Source organism: Miniopterus natalensis, chromosome 17, assembly GCF_054644295.1.
Source record: "Miniopterus natalensis isolate mMinNat1 chromosome 17, mMinNat1.hap1, whole genome shotgun sequence".
NCBI lineage: Eukaryota > Metazoa > Chordata > Mammalia > Chiroptera > Miniopteridae > Miniopterus > Miniopterus natalensis.
In genome coordinates, this window is record NC_142097.1 from 41,278,626 (window position 1) to 41,302,008 (window position 23,383).

Sequence of the window (23,383 nt, forward strand, 5' to 3'; positions counted from 1 at the left end):
AGGGACACAGGCCCGAGGCTGCAGGCTTGGGAGGCAGAGGCCCAGCCGGAGCGCTGGTCTGCCCAGCCTGCTATGTATAGGGGTTCTGCATACCTTGTTGCAAATAAAACTTCTGGTAAAAAGTCGAAAACAACTGAGCTAATGCCATATTTTAAAGATGGAGAAACAGAAACTGCCCAGAGAGGGAAAATAACTGGCCTGAGGCCACACAGCAAACTGAGATTAGAGCTGGTATAGCTGGGCTCATCCTGCCTGGTTACCCCATGCTTGTCCAGTGGGTCTGCTGAGCCCCCAACCAAATTCATGCTGCTAAAGGTGTGGGTCCAGCTGGATCCCTCTACAGGCCCCTGGGTTTTCCCGGATGGTTTGCAGCTACTTCTCCATCAAGTCCAAGAGCAGTCTGGGGCTCAGGTAGCTAGCTGGCTTCTCCCAGACCCTCAAAAATCAGGGGTTGTTGGTGGAATATGGGGTTTACACTGTCTGAGCACAGCCCCCGCTTAGGTGTTTCCCCCTCACCTGCCTGGGCCTCCTCAACTCTGCATTCTTCTGTGCAATGACCTAGAGCTAGACTGCAGCCCCCAGGGGCCCTTGGCTCCTATTGGGCTGGGGATGTGTGCCCCGCTCCCCTGGGGCCACCACACCAGCTATTCCTAACTCGCCTTAGCTACGCCCCTCATTTGCTTTAATGAGCCGGTCCAGGGACAGAGGAATATTTTAATTACGCTCCTGATTGCTCCCCAGGATGACTATGAGTGCAGCCCAAATTTCTCTGCGATGCTGGGGAAAGGAGCAGGGTTTCCAGGGACTCAGCCTCGCTGGGCCCCATATGGATGGGAGGGCATGCGAGGGGCTTCAGCTAGAGCAGGCCCTGCCCTGGCTGATGTCCCCTTCTCAAAGATGCCACGGCCGAGGGCAAAGTAGGCGTTAGGAAGGGAAGGTGGTGAGGCAGGAGATGGGCGGGGAAGCCACCAGGTCCCCACCCAGGGCAGACACACCCCTGGCCTCACTTTCCTGAGTAATGGAACTCCCAGGCACCCTTGATGAGGCGAAAGCATTTTGAACCAGTCATGCTCTGACTCTATTACTTGGTGATTTGGAGAAAGTGGCCACGTGGCCTCTCTGCGCATAAAATGGGGACACCAGAGTCTACCTCACTGGGCCGCAAGGCTGAACAAGAACATGCCACCGCCTGTAAGCTGATTTTCCAGGTCAAATGGTAAAAGGCACTTGCTGTGTCCTGGTGGCGAAACATCCCACGCGCATCGTGGGCACCTGGGGCTTGCGAGAGCACAGCCTCCCTCCGTTAATAACAACTTTGCAAATACCATGCCAGGGACTGTGTCTGCAGCCCAGCCCTGAGGGGGCAGCAGGATCCCCACGTAACAGGTGAGGACAATGTGGCACAAGCAGCTAAGTGGCAGCTGGGACATCAAACTCCCAGAGCCCCAAAGGGACCGAGGGAAGCCACCTCAGGCCCCCGATGGGGCACCCTCACCCCGCCCCACCCACATCCTGAAACAACCCTTCCCAGAAGCAGAGATGAACACCAGACACGCTATAGGGCTTTTTTAATGTTGCCTCGTCATTTTAACAATTTCATGAAAAAAATATACAGTTCAGAATCTGGAGCCGACCGCCGTCTGGATGGGTTTCAAGGGCAGCTACTGGAAACCGAGCACCCACGGGGTGCTCGGCTCAGGAACTAAGTTAGTGTCTGAGTCAGGATCTGGCAGAAAGTGGGAGGCGGGCTTGGCCACGCCCACCGCCCTGGCTGGATCCGAGGTCGCCAGCCCCACCCCACGGGCGGCAGGAGGACAGGAGGTGGGTCAGCCCGTTCCCAGGACAGAAGAGCGACCGTCAGTTCACGCTGGGGCTCACTCAGGCTCCTACGCAATCCCCGTGGGCAGGGTCAGCGGCCATAGTCGGAATTTGAATTTCAGAAGGACAAGTAACTTTTTAATACAGGTATGCTCCACGTGTGACACGGGGACATACTTATACGGAGAAATTACCCTTTTGTCTTGTTGTTAAATCTGGCAACCCTGTACCTACGCCCTCAGGGCCCTTGCCTCAGAAGCCAGGGAGTGGGCCGAGCTGGCAGAGAGGCCTGGGAAAGGAAGTGGGGGGGGGGGGGAGTGAGGGAATAACTCAGTCCCAAAAAAAACTTTTATCCCCCATAGGAATGATATATTACTTTAAAAAGTCACTTTTCAGAAATATTCTACACGGGACGCCTTCAGCTGGTAATAGTTATGGGTGGAGGGGGGACAGACGCACATACCCACCCCATACAATTCTAAATAAAGTCTGGAAGCACTTAGTATAAAGGTGTCTAAATGGAGTCGATGTTCCCTCTGGTGGCGGATCGACTAATGCTGTTCCTGACACTGCTCTAGACCGATTTAAACATACTGAGAACGAACGAACCCGGGCTGAGCGGCTGCTACAGTCTGTTCCTAGTGTCATCCGGCCAGGGCCCCTCCGAAGAGTTCAAGAAGCCCAGGGGCCTCCCTCCCACTCCCCACTCCCGTCCTCTCCCCCCGGGAGGGGCCGTGTCCAGTGTCCACGTTCGGTCCAGCTTTACTCCGAGGGGCTCCTGGCTTCCCGTGTGGAAGCCGGGCCGGGGAGGGAGGGGCCGGCACACGTGCCCTCCCATTCCTCCGGTGACACACATTTACCGGGGGAAGTCACTGCTGGGTCAGTGATTCCAGGACAGGGACGGAGCGCTGCTGTCCTTGGCCCCGGCGCCTGGCACCAAGGCCGCCCCTGCGCTGACCTCACTGGGGCAGGAGCTCAGGCTGCCATCCGGCGCCCAGCTGAGGCCAAGGCGGAGGGAGGCGCTGGATTCTGCTGTAAGAACACGGCCGTCCGCAGGGCTCGGGGAGGCCAGGGCGCGCGGTGGTCAGGCACCCGGGGGCCCCAGCCAGCTCCCCGAGTCCTCCGTGGGTCCCGGGCTCGGCCATGCCCCTTGTCCATGAGGTCCAGGGGAGGTGGCAGAAGCCAGGCTCCTGGCTGCCCGACGGGGACGGGGAAGGGGAGGGTGGCGGCGGGCTGGGGGGAGGCTATGCCAAGCGCGGAGCGCGCCTCCCGCGGCCTCACACGCGGATCTCCTCGTCTTCCTCATCCATGAACGAGAGCTCCTGGTCGGGCGGCCTGGGGAGAGCGGCCCGGGCCCTGTCCGGCCCCCGGAAGGCAGGGCTGCGCTCCTCCAGGACGCCCGAGGTGCAGCTGGACAGGGAGCTGCTGTCCCGCGTGGTGTGGCTGCCCATGCTGCGGGCGGAGCCGGGGCTGGGGGCGGCCGCAGCCCACCCCTCGTCCTGCGGAGCCCGGGCCACCGGGGGCGAGTCCCGGCCAGCTCTGCCTTCCTGCCTGGCCGGGAGGGAGGCCACCGACCCAGGAGGGGGGGCCTTGGGGAGACTGCCCGGGTCCTCGTCGCCATGGTAGCCGCCATTCTCTTCCTCAGGCTCCCACTCCTCCTTGTCCATGATGCTCAGGACATCGCCCAGCATGGAGGGCCCCAGGTCAATGTGGAAGGACATGATGGACTCCGCGTGCTTCATCCCAAAGCTGGCCTTGGGCACGACGGGCAGATCCGTCAGGTCCCCGAAGGCCTGCTCGTCGAGGAGGGGGTCAGGGGAGTGGGGAGCGGCGGCCCCGTTCCGCCGGGGCACCCCCTCCACATGGGCCGCCTCCTGGTCCCCGTCCCCGGCACTCGCCTTCTTCACCGGGCTGGACGACAGGCTCTTGGGCAGCTTGCCGGAGCCCTTCTCCGCGGCCTCCTTCTCGTTCAGCTGGGGCAGGGACATGGCGTTCTTGACAAACAGGGCCGAGTCCCGCAGGGAGCCCAGCATGTCCCTCTGCTCCCGGTCCCCCCTGGTCACCGACTGCGACCGCTTGCTGCCGCGGAACTTCCGGGACAGGAGGCTGCGTTTGGAGGACGAGGTGGCCGCCTGCTCATCCAGGGACTCGCCGTCTAGCTCACCGGCCTTGCTGTTGAGGAAGGAGGTGTCCCCAAAGGCGTCTCCCGCTCGGCCCACGTGCATGGTGTGGCGGAAGTCGCCCAGCGGGGCGCTGATCATCTCGGCCGTGAGGTCCACGCGGGAACGGCGCTTGGAGTGCACCGAGCTGGACACCAGCTGCTTGAGGATGGGCATGGTGCCCGACGGGGAGGGAGGCAGGGCCTCGGAGGTGGCAGACAGGGCTGGAGTCAGATGTGAAGGCCGGCAGGTGGAGGGGGCGACAAGGAAGAGCTCACAGGGCTGCAAGGAGAGAAGAGCAGGACAGGGTTAACCCGGGCGGCCTCAGAGCACAAAAGCCCATCTGCCTGTGGGCTGTTATTCAAGCCCCGGCTCCCACCCAAATGAAATAATCTGACGTGAGCCAGCAATCAATTTTATAACCCCGCCCTCTTCACCCACAGGTTCCCAGGTTAGGGGAGTGCTTTTTGCAAATCTGTTTGGAGTTCAAGGAGCCACACACAGTCCCTGAAACTTGAGAGAGAAAGAGATCTTTTCTTCTGAAGGACAGTAACGTCTCCCCACTGGCCACACCCCTCCCAACCAGGATGCTGCTGGAGCAAACGGGGCCACATTTAAGTGTGTGGAGGTGCGCAGGCGACTGGACAAAGCTGTGCAGGAAAGAGACCGAGCCCAGGACTTGGCTCCTCTGAACAGCTAGTCTGGAGACATGCTGCAAGTTCTTCCTGCTGTCTGACCTCAATCTCTGTGAAATCAGTGGACACTTCAACCTGAGTCACAGTCTTCAGAGGAGGGAGAAGACAGGACAGGCCCCAGGGAGATGCCGCCTGGCACCTCAACGTATGTGGGCGTCCCAGCTCACTTTCTGAATCAGAATTGGGGTGGGGCTGCTGGGATTCCCAGAACCAGCTCCCCAGCCTCCAGTCCTTGTCAGGCGTCTCTTAAGTGAGGATCCCGCCTGTGATGTCTCTACCATGGGGCCCCAAGCTCTTTGTCAAGGATCCACCCTTCGTCCATTGGGGAGATCAAGACCAGAAGACTCTCCCTCCATTTCTTTAATCACTAGGGATGCAAGGAGGGAGGGACTAGACCTTAGATGACCCAGCTCCCCGGGATCTGCGGAACCTCAGGTGATTAACCTGAACCAAAGATGGCAAAGGGCCATCTGAAAGCATGAGGCACCACCCACGCAGCTCCTGGCAAGGGTCACGTTCAAGTTCAGTGTTGGACCCAAACCAGCCCCTTTCCCTCAGCAGGGACCTGCCCCCAATGCTAAACCCAACAGCATAGGGCTGAGCAGGGTGGGGAGAGATGGCTGCAGGGATTTCACAAAGCGGGGTGGGTGAGGGGTGGTGCCGGGTCACCAGTCCTGCAAACAGCACAGCTCTCAATAGCACCCTCATTGCAGGCCCATCCTTCCCGATACAAAGCTCAACCCGTGGGTGCTCACCCACATTTCATCCTTACAGCCCCCTCCACCCCCACTACTGCCCCCAAGCTAGGCTACCACATCCTACCTGGCCCCTCACATCAACCCTGCTCCCCCTGTGCCCCTTTCTAGTCTATTCTTTACCTTTTAGCTAAAACAAACCCTTCTCGGATTCCCCAGGGCAGACCCCTTGGTCCAGAGATCAGTCGCTGCATGCCCACCCAATGCCATCGCTCACTGCCCCCCCCCCCCCCCCCGCCGGTGAGCTTCTCTCTGCAGCTCCAGGACTGGACACATGCAGTCCCCCACTGGAATACTCTGTCACCTGGCTCATCCAGCATCCTTCAGGGCTCAGCAGAGATGCCACTCCTTCTGGGAGACCATTCTTAGCCAGGTAGAATCCTGCCAGCCACCTCCCCGCCCCCAGCACTTTGGATGTCCCCTGTCCCAGCGGGCACAGTTATAGTGTCCCACCCCTGGTGGCTGGGCTGTGATCTCCTCCTGCAATAGGAGTTTCCAAAAGGTTCTAACAGGTCTGCTCATCCCTGAATCCCACCTGGCAGTGCCCGGCACAGCTGGTCTCAAATACCTGGCTGAACAGCCAAGGCCTCCCTCCTCCCCTCCCCACTCCCTTAGTTTCTCCCTTTCGCCTTCTCAAGGCCAAGGACAGCGCTGGCTTCACTTCAGCCTACAGCCGGCTCCAGGGCACCCAGCCTGACCTCTCTGTGTCCTCTAACCCCATCCCACGCTCTCCTCCTGGCCCAGCTGCTGACACCAGTCTCATGGCTCCCCCACCAGTAATTCCCCCCGTCCCAGGCAGTCACACTGCTTATCACTCCAGCAAAGTTCTCCAGGGCGGACGGTGGGAGCCAGGCACCAGGGTAGCCCTGCCACATGGGTGACCTGGGCTGGGCTCAGAGCCGGGTGAGGACTGCCTTGAAAGGCCTTGAGGTGACCACTATGTTGGGCGGCTCTCCCTCCTCACTCCCCTCCTCCCACCAAGCCCTAGGAAAAGTAGCTTCTCCTACTCTAACCTGAACCCCCCCTCCTGCCCACGCCCTGGGATCTGACTTCTAAACAATCGGACAGGAGCAGCTAGACCAGGGATTGGCAAACATTTTCTATAGAAGGCTGGACAGTCAAGATTTCGGCTTTGTGGCTAAAAGTGTCCTTGTCGCAGCTACAAAACCACCTTTGCAGTCACGAAGCAGCGACAGGCTCTACGTGAGCAAATGCGTGTGGCTGCGTCCCAATGAAACTACTCACCAGAACGAGCGGCGGGCCCCAGATCTGGCCTGCGGGCCGTCGTGTGCCGACCCCTAAATCAGACGCATGGAAAGCACTGGCCTCGGGGTCATCCCCTCACTGCTGCTGCCCATCCAGCGCCCTCTCCTCCATCCCAGGCCTTCGGGAAGTGATGGGAGGTGGCATCACCATCACCAGCCCGTGGCCATGACCGGCCGAGCAGCCCTCCCCACTTCGGGGGGGGCGGGGCCCACAGAAAGGAGGAGCCTGGCTCTCCGGGGAGAGTTCTAGCACAGCCCCAGAGCAGATCCAGGCCGTTCCCTGCGGCGGGGGCTGTCCTGCTTGCGGCGCGATGCGAACATCCCCGGCCTCTACCCATTAGATGCCAGCAGCACTGCTTCCCCAGTTGTGACGACCAACATGTGCCCAGAAATGCCAAGTGTCCCCCTGGGGGGCACCATCTCCTTTGGGTTAAGAACCGCTGCCCGGAAGTGAGAACACAGGTGAAAATAAAGCAGATAAACAAAGATGAAGACAAAGATGAAGAGAGAGGGAGAGAGGGGCGGGGAGGGGACGGAAACCGTCAGAATTGTGGGAACAGTGACATAACGTCCAAAGTCACGTATCGGCTGGAATCCCCAGACCCTGTAAGCAACTCCCAGCCTGTGGTTTCTGATCTTAAGTGCCTGTTAGAGAAAAAAAGGGAAACCACAGGCCCAGCTGCCCAGGGCTCAGTGGGCATGATGCAGACCCCTGTGGCCAGCCACAGGCATAGGATATCCTGGCCACGTGGCCACAGGCCAGGAGGGTCCCCGTGTGGCACATCCTCACGGCAGGGCTATGCAGCGGAGGGACAGGGGCCAGCAGGGAAATCCCGAGACCAGCCCCGGGACCCCCGGGACCCTGCACAGCCCCATACCCCAAGCAGATAAGAGACAGGTCTGGCCAGTGCCCTCTGCTGCCTGTGGTCTCACGCCCCGGGGGTGGGCACAAGGCTCTGTGGATTTCGCAAAACCAAACTATCTTCAACATCCAGCATGAAAAGGTTCCGAGAGTTGGGGCTTAAATGGTCACCTACCTGTCCCGTGGCCCAGTGAGGAGGGGCTGCAGGACCCAACAGTCCCGGAGAGGGGGTGGGGGTTGGGCCTCTGGGACCCTAGAGTTAGAGGACATACTAGACAGGCCCGGCTTGCGGGCTTGTGGGACTCACTCACATGGTTGTTTTAGGCCCCAGAGTGACATCTTCACTCTAAGCCTCTAACCGAAAGATCTGGGGGCAAGATGAACGTGGAGTTCAAATACAAGCAGGTGGCCGGGCCAGTCCTGGGGCCAGTTCAGGAGGCCTAGGTGCCCCCCCTTCTCCCCGGAAGGGGATCTGCCAAGGGAGCTGTGGCTTTGGGAGGGGGTGTTGCTAAGTGCCGTGTGACTCAGCTCTGGGGAAGTGGCTAAAATAGCTTTGGAGCACAGGGCAAGCCACTCCCCAGAGGCTGTCCTGGGAGGGACACCCCTACCTCACCCCACCCCACCCCACCCCGGAAACCACATCCCACTTTCCTTGCAGAATGTAGGAAACCAGAGCAGCACTCACAGCTCCCCAACTCTCCGGCCTCTGGTGGAACCAGATTCCTCTACCCTTGGCCCCACTGACCACAGAACATTCCTTCAAGGCAGAAGCAACCAAAGTCCAGGGCCCTGGTTGGTCTGTTCAACCCACACCCTCGGCTCCAATCGGATCCTGGGACTGCAGAGACTCACCCTGGCCTTCCAGATCAGCTAGCCCCGCAGCCACTGGGCAGTCAGCGGGACAAAGTCCCGGGCAGTGGCCTGGCCCTGGCAGCCTGGCCCGAGCCGGATACAGACCCGAGTCGTCCTGGGGCAGCCAAGCGGCCTCCCCCTCTCCAGCTGACCCGCAGCTCACCCTGGCATACAGAGTACACACGCTTCTACACCACCCACTGCCACGGCACAGGTTCCGGAGATATTCTAACCATCCACCTGATACCAGTGCCAAGCAACAGGGCTGGACAGGAGGCGGCATTGGGCATGGCTTCAGTCATGGCTCGGAGTGACTACAAGAGGCTTCACTCATTTCTCTCTCTCTCTCTCTCTCTCTCTCCCTCCCTCCCTCCCCCCCATTCATTGGCTTCCTGCATACCCACCAATTTCCCCATACTCTCTGGGCCCTGGCAGACAGAGCAGGGAAAACGAGATGACCACACCCCTGCCTTCCTGGCACACTTGCAGGGTGAGTGTGGGTGGGTGGGGAGCCAGGCTGTAAACAGGCAAATAAAACAGTACCTCTCAGTCCTCACTGTCCAGAGGGAAACAAGGTGAAAGAGTTGTGAGGCTGGGGACAACTCTGATGAAGGGGCTGAGAGCCAAACGACCAGAAGGAACCAGGATCGTCAAGAACATTCCAGCAGGAGGAACAACATAGGCAAAGGCTCAGAAGTGGGAACTAGCTTGTGAAGTTTGAGTTATAGACTGAAAACCCAGGGCCCAGGTGACCCAGGGCCCTCTCTGTAAGACCAGGTAGGCGTGCAGATGGCGTTTGTTCCAGGTGCACAAGGCAACCAGTAGCAGTTTCTAAGAGGGCACGTCACCCAGTCTTCGTATTTGGAAGTTCCCGTGGCTGCTGGCACTGGAGGTGCAGAGGTCGGGAAACAGCAATTCCGGGCAAAGAGGAAGGGGGCCAAGATGTGGGTGCCACTAAGGAGCTGGACAGAGGGGGCCTCGTTCAGGGCATGAAGGTAGAGACACCAGGAGCTGCTGAGGGCCCAGATGCAGGAGGGGAGAAAGGACAGAACTGAAGGGGACCCCCGGTGTCCTTTTCCAGTGGTGGGTCTCACCTGGTGGGCCATGGACCTTTCTCCCTGGGATGCCACCAACATGCCACCATGAGCGAGAAGCTGACTTTGCCAGAATGGGGGAGGCGTTCTGCTATAACGTCTGTCAGCTGGAACAAGAGGGGGTTGTGCAAGAAACTGGGTGTAACACAGGCCACGACCCTAAGAGGCTAGGGACTTGGGCTCTTGTCACCAGAGGGAGGAAGAGCTGGGGCTTTCTGAAAGCTCACCAGCCTTATCCTGCGAAGATTAGTCCCGGGGAAGGCACCAGAAGACTGTTTATTCCCACAGCAGATGGGGGCTGATGGGTGGACGTGAACGGAGAGAGCTGTGACACCCTGGTCCACACACAGGGCTGCATCTCACCCGAGGGACACCTCCGTGCGGCTGGGCTGTGGTTTTGGCTGGCTTTAGTGCCATCCTCCACACGCTCTGCCACAAGTCCTTGAGGCTGAAAGTGTCTGTTTGCACCAGGAGGTAAAAGAAGCCCTCTCTTAAAATCACCTGAGCCCGAACAGCCACAGTTAAAAAAATAAAACAAATAAATCCCAGGACGGGAACATGAGCGATCACTATCCTAACTCCCATGTATCTGTGTCAGTGTCTCCTTAAAATACCTGGGTGTGGAGCGACCACACTCTCGCAGACGGAGACACTAAATTAAGGGACTTGCCCTGGGTCATGGCCTGAAGCCAGCACTGTATTCCCACACCAGGGCTCCAGCCGCACAAATAGCCACGGCACATAAAAACCATGGAACACGTAACTCATACATATATACACACATATACATACATTTATATTTATAGGTTATATACATGTCTATTATCAACTCATGCATCAATAAATAAGTTTTCGTTTCCCCTTTTTACTTTTTTAAAACAATATACACAGACGTTCTGGTGTTTCCTTCCCTCACCCAGTGGACTTTCTTGCACACCCCTGGGGGTGTTAGTGACAGCACCCACTGCATCATGTGAGGTGCCCACAATGCCTACAACTTTACAGTCCCGACACTGAGACGGAGGACACCCTGGAGATTACCCAGCTGTCGGAGCAGCAGCGAGAGCCTAAGGTCGTGGAGCCAAGGAGGGACCAGGTGGCCCTGGAGCCCAGGTCCCCTGCCTCCCCACCTAAAGGTCTTTCCCAGGTAGCACCGAGGTGACACGCTGCAGGCACCAGGCTAGACCTGCTGGTGCCTGTCACACCTTGCCCATAATCGCAGTTAGAGGGACACAACCCTGGACTAAGGACTGCTCAAAGTCAAAACGATCCCAGGGTGGGGTGGTCTTGTGACATCAACAACGACGGCCATTTCTTTAAATAAGGGCTTTAAAATGAGTGTGACTCAGCAGGAAACCTACCCCAGTCAACTAATTTGTAAAGTCACAAACACAGATAGTCATAACAGCAAAAAGATTGGATACAACCCAGTCTCCAACGATAAGGGAAACGCTGAGAACTCTACGAGCCATTAACTCACCAGGCGACCACGCAGGCGCTGAAGGGGCCACGCAGACCACGCTGCGGTCTGGAAAACGGTTCCCCCAACAGCATCGAGTGGACGAGACAAGGCAGAACTAACACTTGTTCACACGCAGCCATCACAGCTCCACGCAGATGTGCGCTTGTGAACAGAGACTTAAAGGGCACCAGAGAAACTCAGGAGCTGTGTCAGGCTGCGGGCGGACGGGGCGACAGGCTATTGAGAAAGGCATTCCTTTAATGGGGTGGTGCTATTGTAATAATAATTTTAAAATCCCAGGGCATCAAAGGCTTAAGGAAAAGTCCTCTCATTTCAGAACCAGCTTAAAACAACCCAGTTCTCGGGGTCCATCCAGGCACCGAGTCAGGGCTGGGTACGAATGGGTCAAGGTCACTGATACCTCCTCTTTCTCTCTCTCCCCTAGAGTCCTGCCCCCCTTCCCCCAAGCTGGACATGTTTACTAGGTTCTCATCTTATCCTAACTTGTCTGGAAGGAGAAAGTGGGCAATCTATAACCTGGTGTCAGGAAAACAGGGAGCTTAGGACACCCCCAAAAGAATTCGCTCCACAACAGCTGCTTCCTGATGCTTGAGCCGCCTCAACTGAGCCGGAGATGGAGATAACAATCCACCCCCACCCCAGAGACTGGCCAGTTTCCAGGGGCACTGAAGCTCTATGCTGGAGGCCAGCCTCCCACACCGGTGACCCCACCGTGGGATCCTGTCCGAGACCCTGGGCAGGTGAAGATTCTGCTTCTGCGGCTTCTATAGCCTCAGCTCAGGTCTTCTGATGGCTGCAGGGAGCAGAGAAGAGAAAGGCTGGGGGGGGGGGGTGTCACACCAGGCCAGCCAGCATCTCTGTGCTCCAGCCACTGCAGACCACCCAGCCAAGGGCAGAAGCAGCTGCACGCCAGGCACTGTGCTGGGGCATCGTAAATGCATGGGCCCATTTTACAGGAAGGGAAAATGAGGCACAGATGGGGTGATTTCCCTCGCTCACTCTCACAGTTACTGAACGGTGATTTGAGCCCACTTCTGTCGGACCTTGGAACACGTGATTTTTTTGTATGAGGTCACCCCCACTCGGGCCTATTCAATGGCCATGGTTGAGAATGTGCCTGTGGAGGGGGGGAGTGCTCCAGGCATGGCTCGGAGGGGCTCCTCCTGGCCTGGAGTGCATTCATTCCAGCTCCCTGCTCTGAGGAGCCTCCCGAAGTTCTGATTCCCTGGGAGGTGAGAGGGGGCGGTGCGCCCTGAAGCAGCAGCATCTTGGGCTTCCCCACACAGGAGCCGGCCCAGCACGAGGCCACATTTCCAAGCGTTTTCCATGCCCGTCTCGCTCCAATTGCCAGGCTGCGTTACTTGGTTCTTCCAGCTGCCGAGACCAAAACCCCAACCCAAACTCTCTCCCTAAAGTCTCCCAGCCCGGGCGCTCTAGGCGCGCTCCACCCTCCCTGCCTGCTGCCAATCCAGCCCAGGCCCAGTGGCCCAAGGGTGCCACCACCGAGTCACGAGTCATGCTCTCAGGCACGTCCCATTTCCTGGAGATAAATAAACATTCCCTGCTTTGGTGCCTCTTCCTGGAAGAAAAGGAAAGTGAACGAGGCCCTGGTTTCACTGCGGGCTTCCCACCGCAGCCGAAGCGCTTTCCCTGGCTTCCCTGCCGGGAGGAGCGCTGCGGGCGGGCGAGGGCCGGGAAGGGCCCAGGTAATGGGGCTCTAGGCCCTTCTCAGGCAGGGCTCAGAGGGCGAACTGCGCGGGGAAGAAAGAGCGAGCCCAGGCCAGGGCTTCTCAGCTCTTGCCCTTTCTGCTGCCTCTCTGGGGGCTGTTAAATCACTCGCCCCTGCGCTGTCCAGTAGGGCAGCCACGGCCTCGAGCGGCTAAAGCGCCCTCGAAACGTGGCGACTCCAAACTGGTGTGTGCCGGAGGGTACACACTGGACTTCAAAGTCTTACAACCAAAAAGAGAATGCAGAAAGCTCAGTCCTATTTTTATACCGATCACCTGTTAAGGTGACAATATCTGGACTACAATGGGTTAAATAAAATGTTACTGTCACCTATTTCCCTTTACCTTTTCTTTCTGTTGCTAATCCTCACGGGAGGATACTTTTCCATTGATTTTTAGAGAGTGGAAGGGAGGGAGAGAGAGAGAAATACATCGATTGGTTGCCTCCCACATGCACCCTGACCCCGATGGGGTCAGAGACTAACCTGCAACCCAGGTACACGCCCTCGACAGGGAACAGAACCCGAGACGTTTCGCGTGGGTGCCGGCGCTCTAACCACTGAGAACACCGGCCTTAGAGCACACCGGCCGGGGCTCCCTTTACTTTTTAAAATGTACCTATTAGCAATGTCAGTTGCCCTGGGGCTTGCTCCATACTTCTGCTGAGTGCCAGTGTAGATATTTCCCCCTTTCATGGGACAAGCAGTGCTTTCCGTTGCAGATGAACAAATAAAGCCAGCCATTGTTTACATTTGGGTGAAAATATGGACATGTTAGTAAATCATGTTTCAGTATTTTAGATTAAATCCGAATGGCTTAAATTCTACATCCAGTGGGCCTCGGATGAATGCTAGGTTGTTTCCGTTTTGTTTGAACTCTGTAACAAATATCCTTCCAGTTCAGTCTGCTCAAGTCCTTTACTGTTTCCGGAGGATGCATCCTTCCAAGCGAGCAAATGACATTTCTTTCTTCCTGTGAACCTGTTCTCCAGAAGGTCCGACCAAGTTCCAGTCTCCCCAGCGTGGGATGATGGAATTTAAAACACAACACAGCCACTGCCACCTTCACTTGTAATTTGCATTTCTTTGCTTACTAATGAGGGTGATGAGCATTTTAAAATTTATATTATTGGCCGCTGTATCCTTTCTCTTGTGAACTGCTGGTTAAAGCCTATTACCCCCTTTTCTATAGGAGGGGGCTTCACCTTTTCCAATGGATTTGTATGACTCTTTAAAATATTAAAACGATTTCAATTTTTTAAAATTGATTTGAGAGACCGAAAGACTGATGTGAGAGAGATACATAGATCGGTTCCTCCCAATCGGGGAATTGAACCCTGAGACCTGGGTATGTGCCCTGACTGGAAATCAAACGCGAAAACTTCCGGCGCAAGGGATGGTGCTCAACCAACTGAGCCACACTGGCCATGGCAAGCTATTTCAATTTTTGACCATGATATTTTGCAAAGATGCTGCAAATTTATCCCCCCCCCCCCCATATAGGGATTTGGCTGTTTTCCTTCCCAGAAAGTGCTTATTAATTTTTATTGGTCAAGTCTGTTTTATGGTTTCTAGCTTTAGTATCTTGAAGCTAAGACATTCCCAACTCCCAAGTTTATGAAAATATTCACTTCTAAAACTATCAGGAAATTAAGAACTACTCATAGGAAAAAAAATCTAGAAGGAAATATACCAAACTAGAGATGCCTGTGGCTTGTAAAATTGTGGGTCATTTAAAATAGAAAATTAAAAATTAAAACATAACAAGTAATGTTACCGATTCTTTAGGGAATTGTCATATGAGTTCAGCATCAAGTGCTACCTTCATCAGATGTAAAATTCTTTATGTAAGACAGATCCACGCATGGGCCTATTCCAGGCTCCCTTTTCTGTTCACTCCTCTACCAGGTCTGCACTGCCTCTCTGTAAAAGAGTATCTAGTAGGGTAATATCCCACCTGTAACGTTTTTCTAAAATTTTCTTGGCTTTGCTAATGTAGCTAGTCTTCCAGATGGACTTTGGAAACATTTTTATTAAGTTCCAAAAGAAATCCTGATGGGATTACATTGGAATCGAAAGGAAGCAATAAATTAAATTGGGAAGAAACAGCTTTATCACAACATCAAGTCTTCACATCCATCCTTTCAGACATTCTCCATTAAACTCTGGTTTTTCCTCCTTCGAGTCTTAAACTTTTCTTTACATGTTTATTGCAGGTTATTCTATGGTCTCTTGTTGTGAATGGGCTCTGCAACCTCCCCATAGCTTATTTTTTAAATATACCTATTTAATGGCCACCTTACTAAACTTATACTATCGTATACACTCTACTCAACTTTATTTTCTTTAATCTTCACCCAAGGATATGTTTTTATTGATTTTAGAGAGAGAGGGGAAGGGAGAGGAATAGAGAGAAACATCCATGAGAGAGAAAACATCAATCAGTTGCCTCCCACATGCACCCTGACCGGGGATTCAAGCCACAGCCTGGGTATGTGCCCTGACCGGGAATCGAACCCGTGACCTTTTGGTGCACCGGACAACACTCCAACCAACTGAGCCAGGGCTCTAATCAACTTTATGATGGACTCTTCTGGGCTTCCCATCCTCTGCAACTAATAATAACTCTGCCTCCTCCACTCCTCATGCTAAATTGTTATATTTGTGACAACTGCCAATACAATGTTGAATAATGCCACTGACTGAAAACATCTCTAGAGGCCCCAGGATTTGCAGCAATAACCTAAACCCGTCTTCAGGACAGTCGCCAGGAGCCGCATGGGGCTGTTGGGTACTTGAAGCGTAGCTAGTGAGACCAAGGAACTCAATTTTTAATTTAATTTAACTTTATTTTAAATGTAAAAACTGATGCTTGATTTGGTAAATGGAAATCCTAAGGATGCTTTAAAACGACTTGAGTATGTGAATCTACTTTTTGAACGGTACATTTCACGAACTCCAAATTCTGACAGTAATGAAATTGAGCATCCAAACTGAGATGAGCTATGGGTGTCAAAAATACAATGGATTTCAAAGCCTTTGTGTTAAGAGATAATGTCACATATATTATTGATGTTTTTCTGATTACACGGTGAAATGACAACACTTTGGATGCACTAGGTTAAACAACACATTAAAATTCATCTCCCCTGCGTCTGGTCTTTACAATGTGGAACGAGAGCCGTGGAGTGACATGGCCCAGTGTGGGCTCCGGTAGCTGCCAAGCCCTTCTCTGGGAATCGGCACCCAGGACCCCCCCCCCACGAACCCCAGGAGGACACGCCCTCCCCTGCGCCTGCCCCACGGGGCAGGGAGGAAGTACCAGAAACGGAACTAAGTCACTGAGCGTTTACCACGCTTTATTTTGATTAAACTGCCTTTTAAAAAATTCACAAGTCATACACTGTCTTGGCATTCAAAAGACTTTATCTCAAAACTTTATCTTCTCTATTCTTCCAAACAATCCCATGCAGTCGCATAAGGAACCTGCGGCTTAGGGTTAAGTGATTTGCCCAGGCCCCCTGCTGCTAAGGGCAGAGCGGGGAGGCGGCCAGGTCAGCCTGGCTGAACCCTGGGCCTTTCCTACTTTTTCGGTATCGGGGTATCGGGAGGGTCACAAGCACTGTGGGCCCAGGCCTCTGAGGTCCGATGGTTGCACCTGGCTGCCCGGGGGAGGGGGCAGGCTGCACTAACACCCACCGGATGCACAGTTCTGCACTGAATTTCAGGTTAAAGTCTCTCTAGTCTGGTCACCCCATTCCCCACCATTCCAGGGAAAGTACAGACAAATCCTGGGAAATATAGACACTGCCCCCCCCCCCCCGGAAATCCCTGCCCCTCCCGGGCCAGGAATGGGCCACTCTCGCCACTGTTTCTTCATCTTTGGCCCCACGTCCGCCTCCCTTCTCATCCCAGAGCCGGGGCTGTGGGCCCGGGGAAGGAAGGCAGCAGGAGGGGGAAGGAGACAGGCCCCCTCCCCACCATCTGGGAGTTGGCTCCGGAAGGGAAGGGAAGGGAAGGGAACGGAACAGAGAGGAGTGAGCCCCGACTGGGAGTGACAGGAAACGACAAATCAGGAGTCAAGACGCTGAGGAGCCAGTGACTCAAGGACATTTGTAGCTTCGCATGTTTACAGGGTTCTTCCTGGAGACGTGCCCCCCTCCCCCGGGCAGCCAGGTCTCCCTCATCTGGGAGTGGCCCCCGCTCCCCCTCCTGCCTGGGGCCTCAGAAGGAAGCGGCTGGGCTTGAAATCAGATCTGCGGGGCCTGGTTTGGTTTCGCTTGCTCCTCCTGAGATAAGAGTGCTCAGCTGAGTGGGGACTGAAAGGACACTCTGGGGTCCCCAGAGGGAGCTGGGTGATCTGGACTCACTCCAGAGCTGGCCTGCAAATCTGGGGTCTTGATCCTGCCAGAGCATATTGTGGGGTGGGTGGGTGGGGGAGTGAAGAGCAGGCTCCCCGAGATACGCCAGCTGGCTCGGCCACGTTAGAAAAGTAGTTCCTTGTGCCTCAGTTTTCTCATTAGCTTTCAAAGTGATTGATAACATTATGTCTTAGCCTTATTGTATGTAAAACCCTTAGCACGTCCATGGACAAGGGGTGAGCACTCTTGTGTGTTTGCTATGCTCTGACACACACCTCCAGTGTTGTCTGAGGAACACTTAAGCCACGGGCTCCAGGGCTGACCCCTTTCCAAGTCCGTGGGGGTCCCCAGGATGAACTGTGGTGGGAAGGGGGTGGGGCTGTTCCGAGCTTCCGAAGCCCAGGTGCAGGCTGTGGTCCCCAGCAGGGGGGCCCCCTCTGGCTTCCCTCCCCGCGGCTTCACTTTTCACCTTCCATGGTGCAGGACCAAGAAGCCTGGCTTCTCCCAGGCAGGGCTTCCTGTCTGACTTCAGTTTGAACGGGGTAAATGAGGCAGAGGTGAGGAGAAACTTGAGGATTGGGGGGCCCCGGGTGCTACCAGCAGCAAATAATGCACAAAACCTCAGCATGATCAACCCCCCCATCTGGTGCTTTGGGCCTAACCAGATTCTCATTAGAGGTGCCTGTAAATTCTACTGCCATCCCTAAGGAGGTTCTTTGTGCTCTCAGTCTCTCTATTCCCATTATTTGATTGAGCCGTAAACCCCAGCGAGAAGCAGGGGAGCACCAGTCCCCTTTGGATGCTTCAGGGCCCAGAAGGGATGCACTGAGTGGGAACCTGAGGGCAAAGGGCAAGGAGGGGCAGGGAACAGGGCTGAAACGGAGCCTGGCTTTGTGGTCACACTGGGGAGCTCTGAAGCTGAAGCCTGCAGCCCAAGTTCAGCTGCCACAAGGTTGCATGGCCACAGGTATAAGGAACACCCAGACTATCCCAGGGAGGCTAGAGGCTGCCCCCACCTGCCCCCCCAGTGGCCCAGGCAGAGGCTGTCCCTGAGTACAAGCCAGGGATCTCTCTTGTCCTGGAACTATTGCTTTTCAGATGGCCTCGGTCGCTGGGGTAAAAAAAACCAAAAGAAAAAAAAAAGGGGGGATGGGAATGCCAGAGCTGGGTAAGAAAGTTAAGCCTTCCTTCATGAACATGCCCCATAATGCCCTCACCTGGCCCACAAGGAAGACCCTTACTCCTCTAAGGAGGCTAAGTGGAGACCCCCAGTGCCCCTATTCCCAGCACAGGAGGGCTCTGGAAGCCAGAGCTGCCACCCTGGCCTGGAGCCCCAAGCTGCAAGCTGGCAGTGCCTGGGGGAGTCTCCAATGCATGTTACTGGAAGGAGGCCCAAAGCTCCGAAAGATGGGGCGCTTTGGGGACACAGCAAGTGGGAATGCGGGAGGCTAATGGCTAAGCTTCCTTCACAGTGCATGGCAAGCAGAGAAGGCCACATCCAGTTACACACATGAGTCCCTGTGCGGAGAGGGCCTGGGCCTCCCCTCCCTAGAGCACCCAAGTCCTGGCTGGAGCTGGCCTCAGGACCTTCTGCCAGGAACTCCAGGGTTCGGTTCTTTTCCTGAGGTCAGAGAAAAGCCTTCCGGTCCACAGGTCAGAAGTCCTGAGCCGGGGTCAGCTCTCAGCTTCCAGGGCAAGGTTGCTCAACCCTGCTCCCTCCGCCCCCAAGCCTTATCTCTGGCATCAACCCAGATCCTGTTCCTCCAAGGGACAGACTCCTCCCTCCCCCACAGGGACAAGCTCCTCTGAGCCAGTGGAACGTCCTGCCCAAGGAGGCTGGAGTCACTGCTCAACAGCAATCCTGGGTGCTCTGGCCTCTGAGCGGAGCCCTCCAGTCGCAGCCAACCCATACCAGAGAAGGAGGGGGGGTAGAGATTGAGACTGCTAACACCTTGCCTGCCACACCTAGGCACAGCCTGTCCTGGCCACACAAATCCATCAACCACTCCAAAGGTGCAGGTGGTTGGACTCCCTGAACCACAGCCAACCCCAGGCTCTTCTGGGAAAGCACCTGACTTGTAAAGAAGGGTCTGAGATCCTCCTTCCAGGTCAACTTTTGCATGACCCCACTCTGCCCCATTTTGTAGATAAGACTCATCTGCTTGCATCTCCCTGGTTGGGTCTGTCTGATCATCAGCATCAGTGCACGGGTGTAAGAGAGAAATGAGGGGAAAAGGGCAGAAATCCCAGGAGATGGAAGGAATGCTCAAAGGAGAGGCCTCAGCTAGAAAGTATAACAGGAGCACTTGGGCCACCAGTGATCAGGGGCCTGAGAATTCAAAGAAATATCAGGGGGGCTGGGGCTCACCCCAAAATGCCACCTCCTGGGAGCAGGCTCATTTTATCACACCAGCCCCCTCCCAGGAACCCCAAGGAAGACCAGGGGAACTAAGGAGAAATAACAAGCTTGGGTGCCTCCCAAGGTTCCCTGAACCCCATTGTGGGAAGGAGCAGCTGTCCTCAAGGAGTGGAGAGGTGAAGTCCAAGTTGGGGGAGATAAACCACTCTGTTCTGTTGGTCACATGGCTGCTCACACCGGGCAGCTGATGAAAGCTGGAACCATGGCACCCCCACACTCACAGCAAGGTCCTAACTACCCCAGAGGGCAGAGCCTCACGAGTGGCCTGCAGATGCCTCATTTAATGCTTCGGGAGCCCTGGGGTCACGGAGAGGTCTGGCTAGGCCTGGTCCTGGCCCCACAAACTCCCCTTTTGGGGGAAATCCACAGCGGAGCTCCCCCTTCCTTTGTGCCCTGTTCTTTGTTCTCTTAAAATTCAGTCCACCCAGCCGGTGGTCCCCTCCTCCACCCCAGCCTCAGAAAGGGGCGGAGGCGTGGGGAGTTATTAGAAACCCAGAGTGTGCAAAGTTGCTCCGCTGGAGGCCCTCCTGCAAGGGGCCCCTCATTGTTTACGCTGGCTGGATGGGGGAAGCTTGCTCTGGTCCAGATGGCTGCTGGGGGTGAGGGGCAGAGTCTCCCCCAGCACCCCAAACCCTCTAGAGAGGAGCGGGGGGCTTCACAGCTCAGGGACCCTTTCTCCATTCAACCGCTCAGACACTAGGGCAAAGAATGGGCCCCGCCGACGCCGCCGGGAGCCGTGGGAGCCGGTCAGATTGCAAGGGGCGACAAGAAAAGAAAAAGCATTGTGTTTCCCCTCCACTCTCCCAGGGAGAGAAAGAAAACTTCCAAAGCTCGGGCTGCAGTATCTCGTCGGGAAACACAAGGAATCTGGTTCGAGTTAGCAGACAGAGGGCACCCCTCCCCCGGCTCCCGCGCAGCCCAGTCGGGCTGGGTCCTCTCCCAGGAAGTCCGCCGGGCTCAGCCTTCAGCCCCGCTCCCGGCTCCCGCGCCTGCGCCGGGCCCGGGGTGGCCACCGGCGGCGGCCCAAACCGCAGGACAGCTCGCTGGGGGCGCACCAGGGGCAGGGGACAGTTTTGTGCCCCCCGCGGCGGGGAGGGGGGCGCTCCAGGGCGGGGGCGGAGCCAGAGAACGGCGGGTGGGAGCTCCGACGCCCCAAGCGGGAGATTAAATCATTAACCACCCGCTCCGTGCCCGCGGCCGCGCCACGAGCGCTTTGCCCAGGGAGCTGCGGGCGCGCGGGTCCCACGCGTGGCGCCCCCCAGGTTCCCAAGGGCGGCCCCTCGGCCCGGCCCGGCCCTGCCCCGCCGCGGCCGCTCCCCACTCGGCCTCCCGCGTTCCCGAGGCGGCGGGCGGGGCGGGATCCGGGCGGGAAAGGAAGGGCTCGTCGCGAAGGAGGCGGGGGTGGGAGGCGGAGAGCGCTTCCCCGGCCATTCCCTTCCAGGCAGCCTCTTCCCCCCCCCCCCCCGGCCGGGTGACACAGGGTGGCGTGTGTTGCAGTGTGAATACGAGTGAGAGCGCGTGTCCACGCCTTCGCCACGACAGGTAATCCGGCTTTTTATTCATGGAGAACTCCGTGCGCACACACGCCCCCTTCGGGGAGACCGCGGGCTGCGCGCCTCCGACGCTAGTGGCGACACACACCCCGCTCCCGGGAAAGGGGTGGACCTGAGAGCGCGAGCCCCCCACCCCACCGCACCCTCAGCGCCACCCCCACCCCAGCAGCGCTCTGGCCCGGCAGGAGAGCCCCAATCTGCGGAGAGGAAAGCGAGTCGAAGCGAGGCTTCGCCCGGCTCTCGGCCAGCCTCTCCTCCCCAAACCCCGCTCCGCCGGGGCGCGGGGTGTGTGGCTCCCGGCCCCCGCCGTGCCCCCCGCGGGCCGGCGCGGAGAGAAGCAGCGGCTCGGAGGAGTGAGGTTCGGTGCCCTCGTTCCCGCCCCACCGCCCCTATCGCGGCTTTTTCAATCCTTTCTCCCCGCGAGGAGGGCTCGAGCCCCCCAGGACCTCGCAGGGCGCGGTGCCTGTCGCAGTCGCCTACCTGGGTCCCCAGAGACGCGAGCGCGCGGCGCGCTCCGCTGCGCTGTGGGCTGGGTGGGCTCGGCGCGGCGCCGGGGCAGGCGGCCCCTGTCCGCGCCCGCGTCTGTTTCCCTCGCTCTCCGGCTCCCGGGCTGGAGGGGTGGGGACACTCCCCTCCCCGGCTCCGCCCCTCCCCACCCCCCTCCACGCTGACGTCACTGCGCCGCCCCAGCCAATGACCGTTGGGAACCTCAGTCCGGCCGCTCGGCCTCCGCGGTTCAAATCTGTGAGCTCTGGACTTGCGGGGCTCCAGGTGGGGCAGCCTGAGCCACGACCCCGGGGGTGCTCCGGGGCGCCCCCGCGTGGCTGCGCTCCTGGACCCCGCACCAGCCGGAGCCCTGGGGCCCCTGGGGCCTGGAGCGCGACTCTCCCCGGGGAGCCCAACACGAGGTACTCCTGAGGCTCTTCTCTTTCGGAACAGTGACCAGACACCAATATCCCCCCGCCCCTTGCTCGGACCCAGGACCGACGGGAGATGGGAGCCGCAGGCGAGGGTCGGCGCCGTCTCCATGCTGGATCCCATCCCCGACACACTGGAAAGGAGGGGGGCGGGAGGACCCGGCCCCAGGCCAGCCTGGGACGGGGTGAGAGGAGGTCGTGGCAGGGGACCTGCCTTGGATCGTCCAGCCTGTCCGACTGTGCCCTTCGCCGGATTATCTGCGGAGGCTAAATCCTGCTCCCAGTGAAACGTAGGGGGACGAACTCCTGAGCCTCGGAGCCTGCATCCCATGAGCAGCAGGCCTTGGGTTTGGCTTTTAGAGAAATAGCCTCTATTTGTAGATGATAACCACTGACCAAGGCCGGCCGTGGAATAGTCCACAGGAGAGTGGACACAGCACAGCGTCCCAGTTCCCTTGCTGTTAGCCGCTCCCTCAGCTGGGTTTTCAAGGAAGGAGGGTGGAGGTAGGGGAGGCTGCAGGCTTCCCCCTACCAACGTGGCCTTGGATGGGACACTCAGTGGGCCCCTTTCCGCTGGTACTTTCCCCTCATTGCTGCTAGTTGTAAACCCTCCCCCACCTCCCCCTTCCCCAGTCTCCAGTCCCAGGTCCCCTGCAGCTCAAGTCTTATCTGTCACAAGAAAAGTCCCCGTTCTCTTTCCCTCCATTTAAAACAAATCTTTAGGGCTAGCTGGCGGTAATCTGTCTTTTTCGCAGGTGTCCGAGGTTGGCCGTCCCAGCTAGATTACATATCAGTTAAGCATACCCACGGGACAAAGTTCTTCCGTCTCTTTGTGCGGCTTCTGCCCCTTCTGGAAATTAGTGCTCTGCCTCTGAGGCTCCTTCCGGGAACATTTAACACTCACTGAGGTTTGCCTGGGGTTGAATCAAGACCAATCCTGCCCTCAGGAGGCCCACAGTGGACACAGGCTGTACCGGGGAGGAGCTCAGATGCTTCTAGACACTGCTCCGGGCTGCACTGATAGTACCCTGGTGGGAGGCGTGATGGGAAGAAAGTGCTAATTTTCTCTGGTATTTGGAATCCCAGACCTGTGAATTTTGGGTGGCCTTTTCCTCCTGTGTATCCGCTGAGGCGAAGTTCTGCTCCAACCTTTCAGACTAGAGCTCTCTCTTGATAATTAGAGGAAATTAACAAAATAAAAAAACTTGAAGCTTGAATACCTACGTTGAAATTTCTGGCAAGCTCTACTAAGCCCCTGACTCTGGAGAGGGATTTCAGGTCTTAACTGCACCTTCAGTGTAATTTGACCTCTAAGCCCTTAGGCCTGGGCACAAGTCTCTGCCTGTCCCAGGTGCTGGGGCCTGCCCTTGGGACTTGGGCACACGTGATTGTGATCCTTACAACTGCACTGGCCTGACACCTCC

At 57.0% G+C, this 23,383-nt stretch overlaps 1 protein-coding gene across 1 annotated transcript; it reads right to left on the reverse strand.

Annotated features, from left to right (window-relative positions):
* Positions 1 to 1,551: 1,551 nt before the first annotated feature.
* CDC42EP4 (CDC42 effector protein 4) lies at positions 1,552 to 21,615 on the reverse strand. Its single transcript, XM_087826334.1, has 2 exons — positions 21,523 to 21,615; positions 1,552 to 4,259 (listed from the first exon to the last, which is right to left on the reverse strand). The coding sequence occupies exon 2, from the start codon at positions 4,152 to 4,154 to the stop codon at positions 3,096 to 3,098; it is 1,059 nt and encodes a 352-aa protein (XP_087682460.1). The 5' UTR covers positions 4,155 to 4,259; positions 21,523 to 21,615; the 3' UTR covers positions 1,552 to 3,095.
* Between the last annotated feature and the right edge of the window lie 1,768 nt (positions 21,616 to 23,383).

What these genes read in the sequence shown, in the direction of transcription:
- CDC42EP4 (XM_087826334.1), bottom strand. Translation starts at nt 4,154, where the DNA reads ATGCCCATCCTCAAGCAGCTGGTGTCCAGCTCGGTGCACTCCAAGCGC.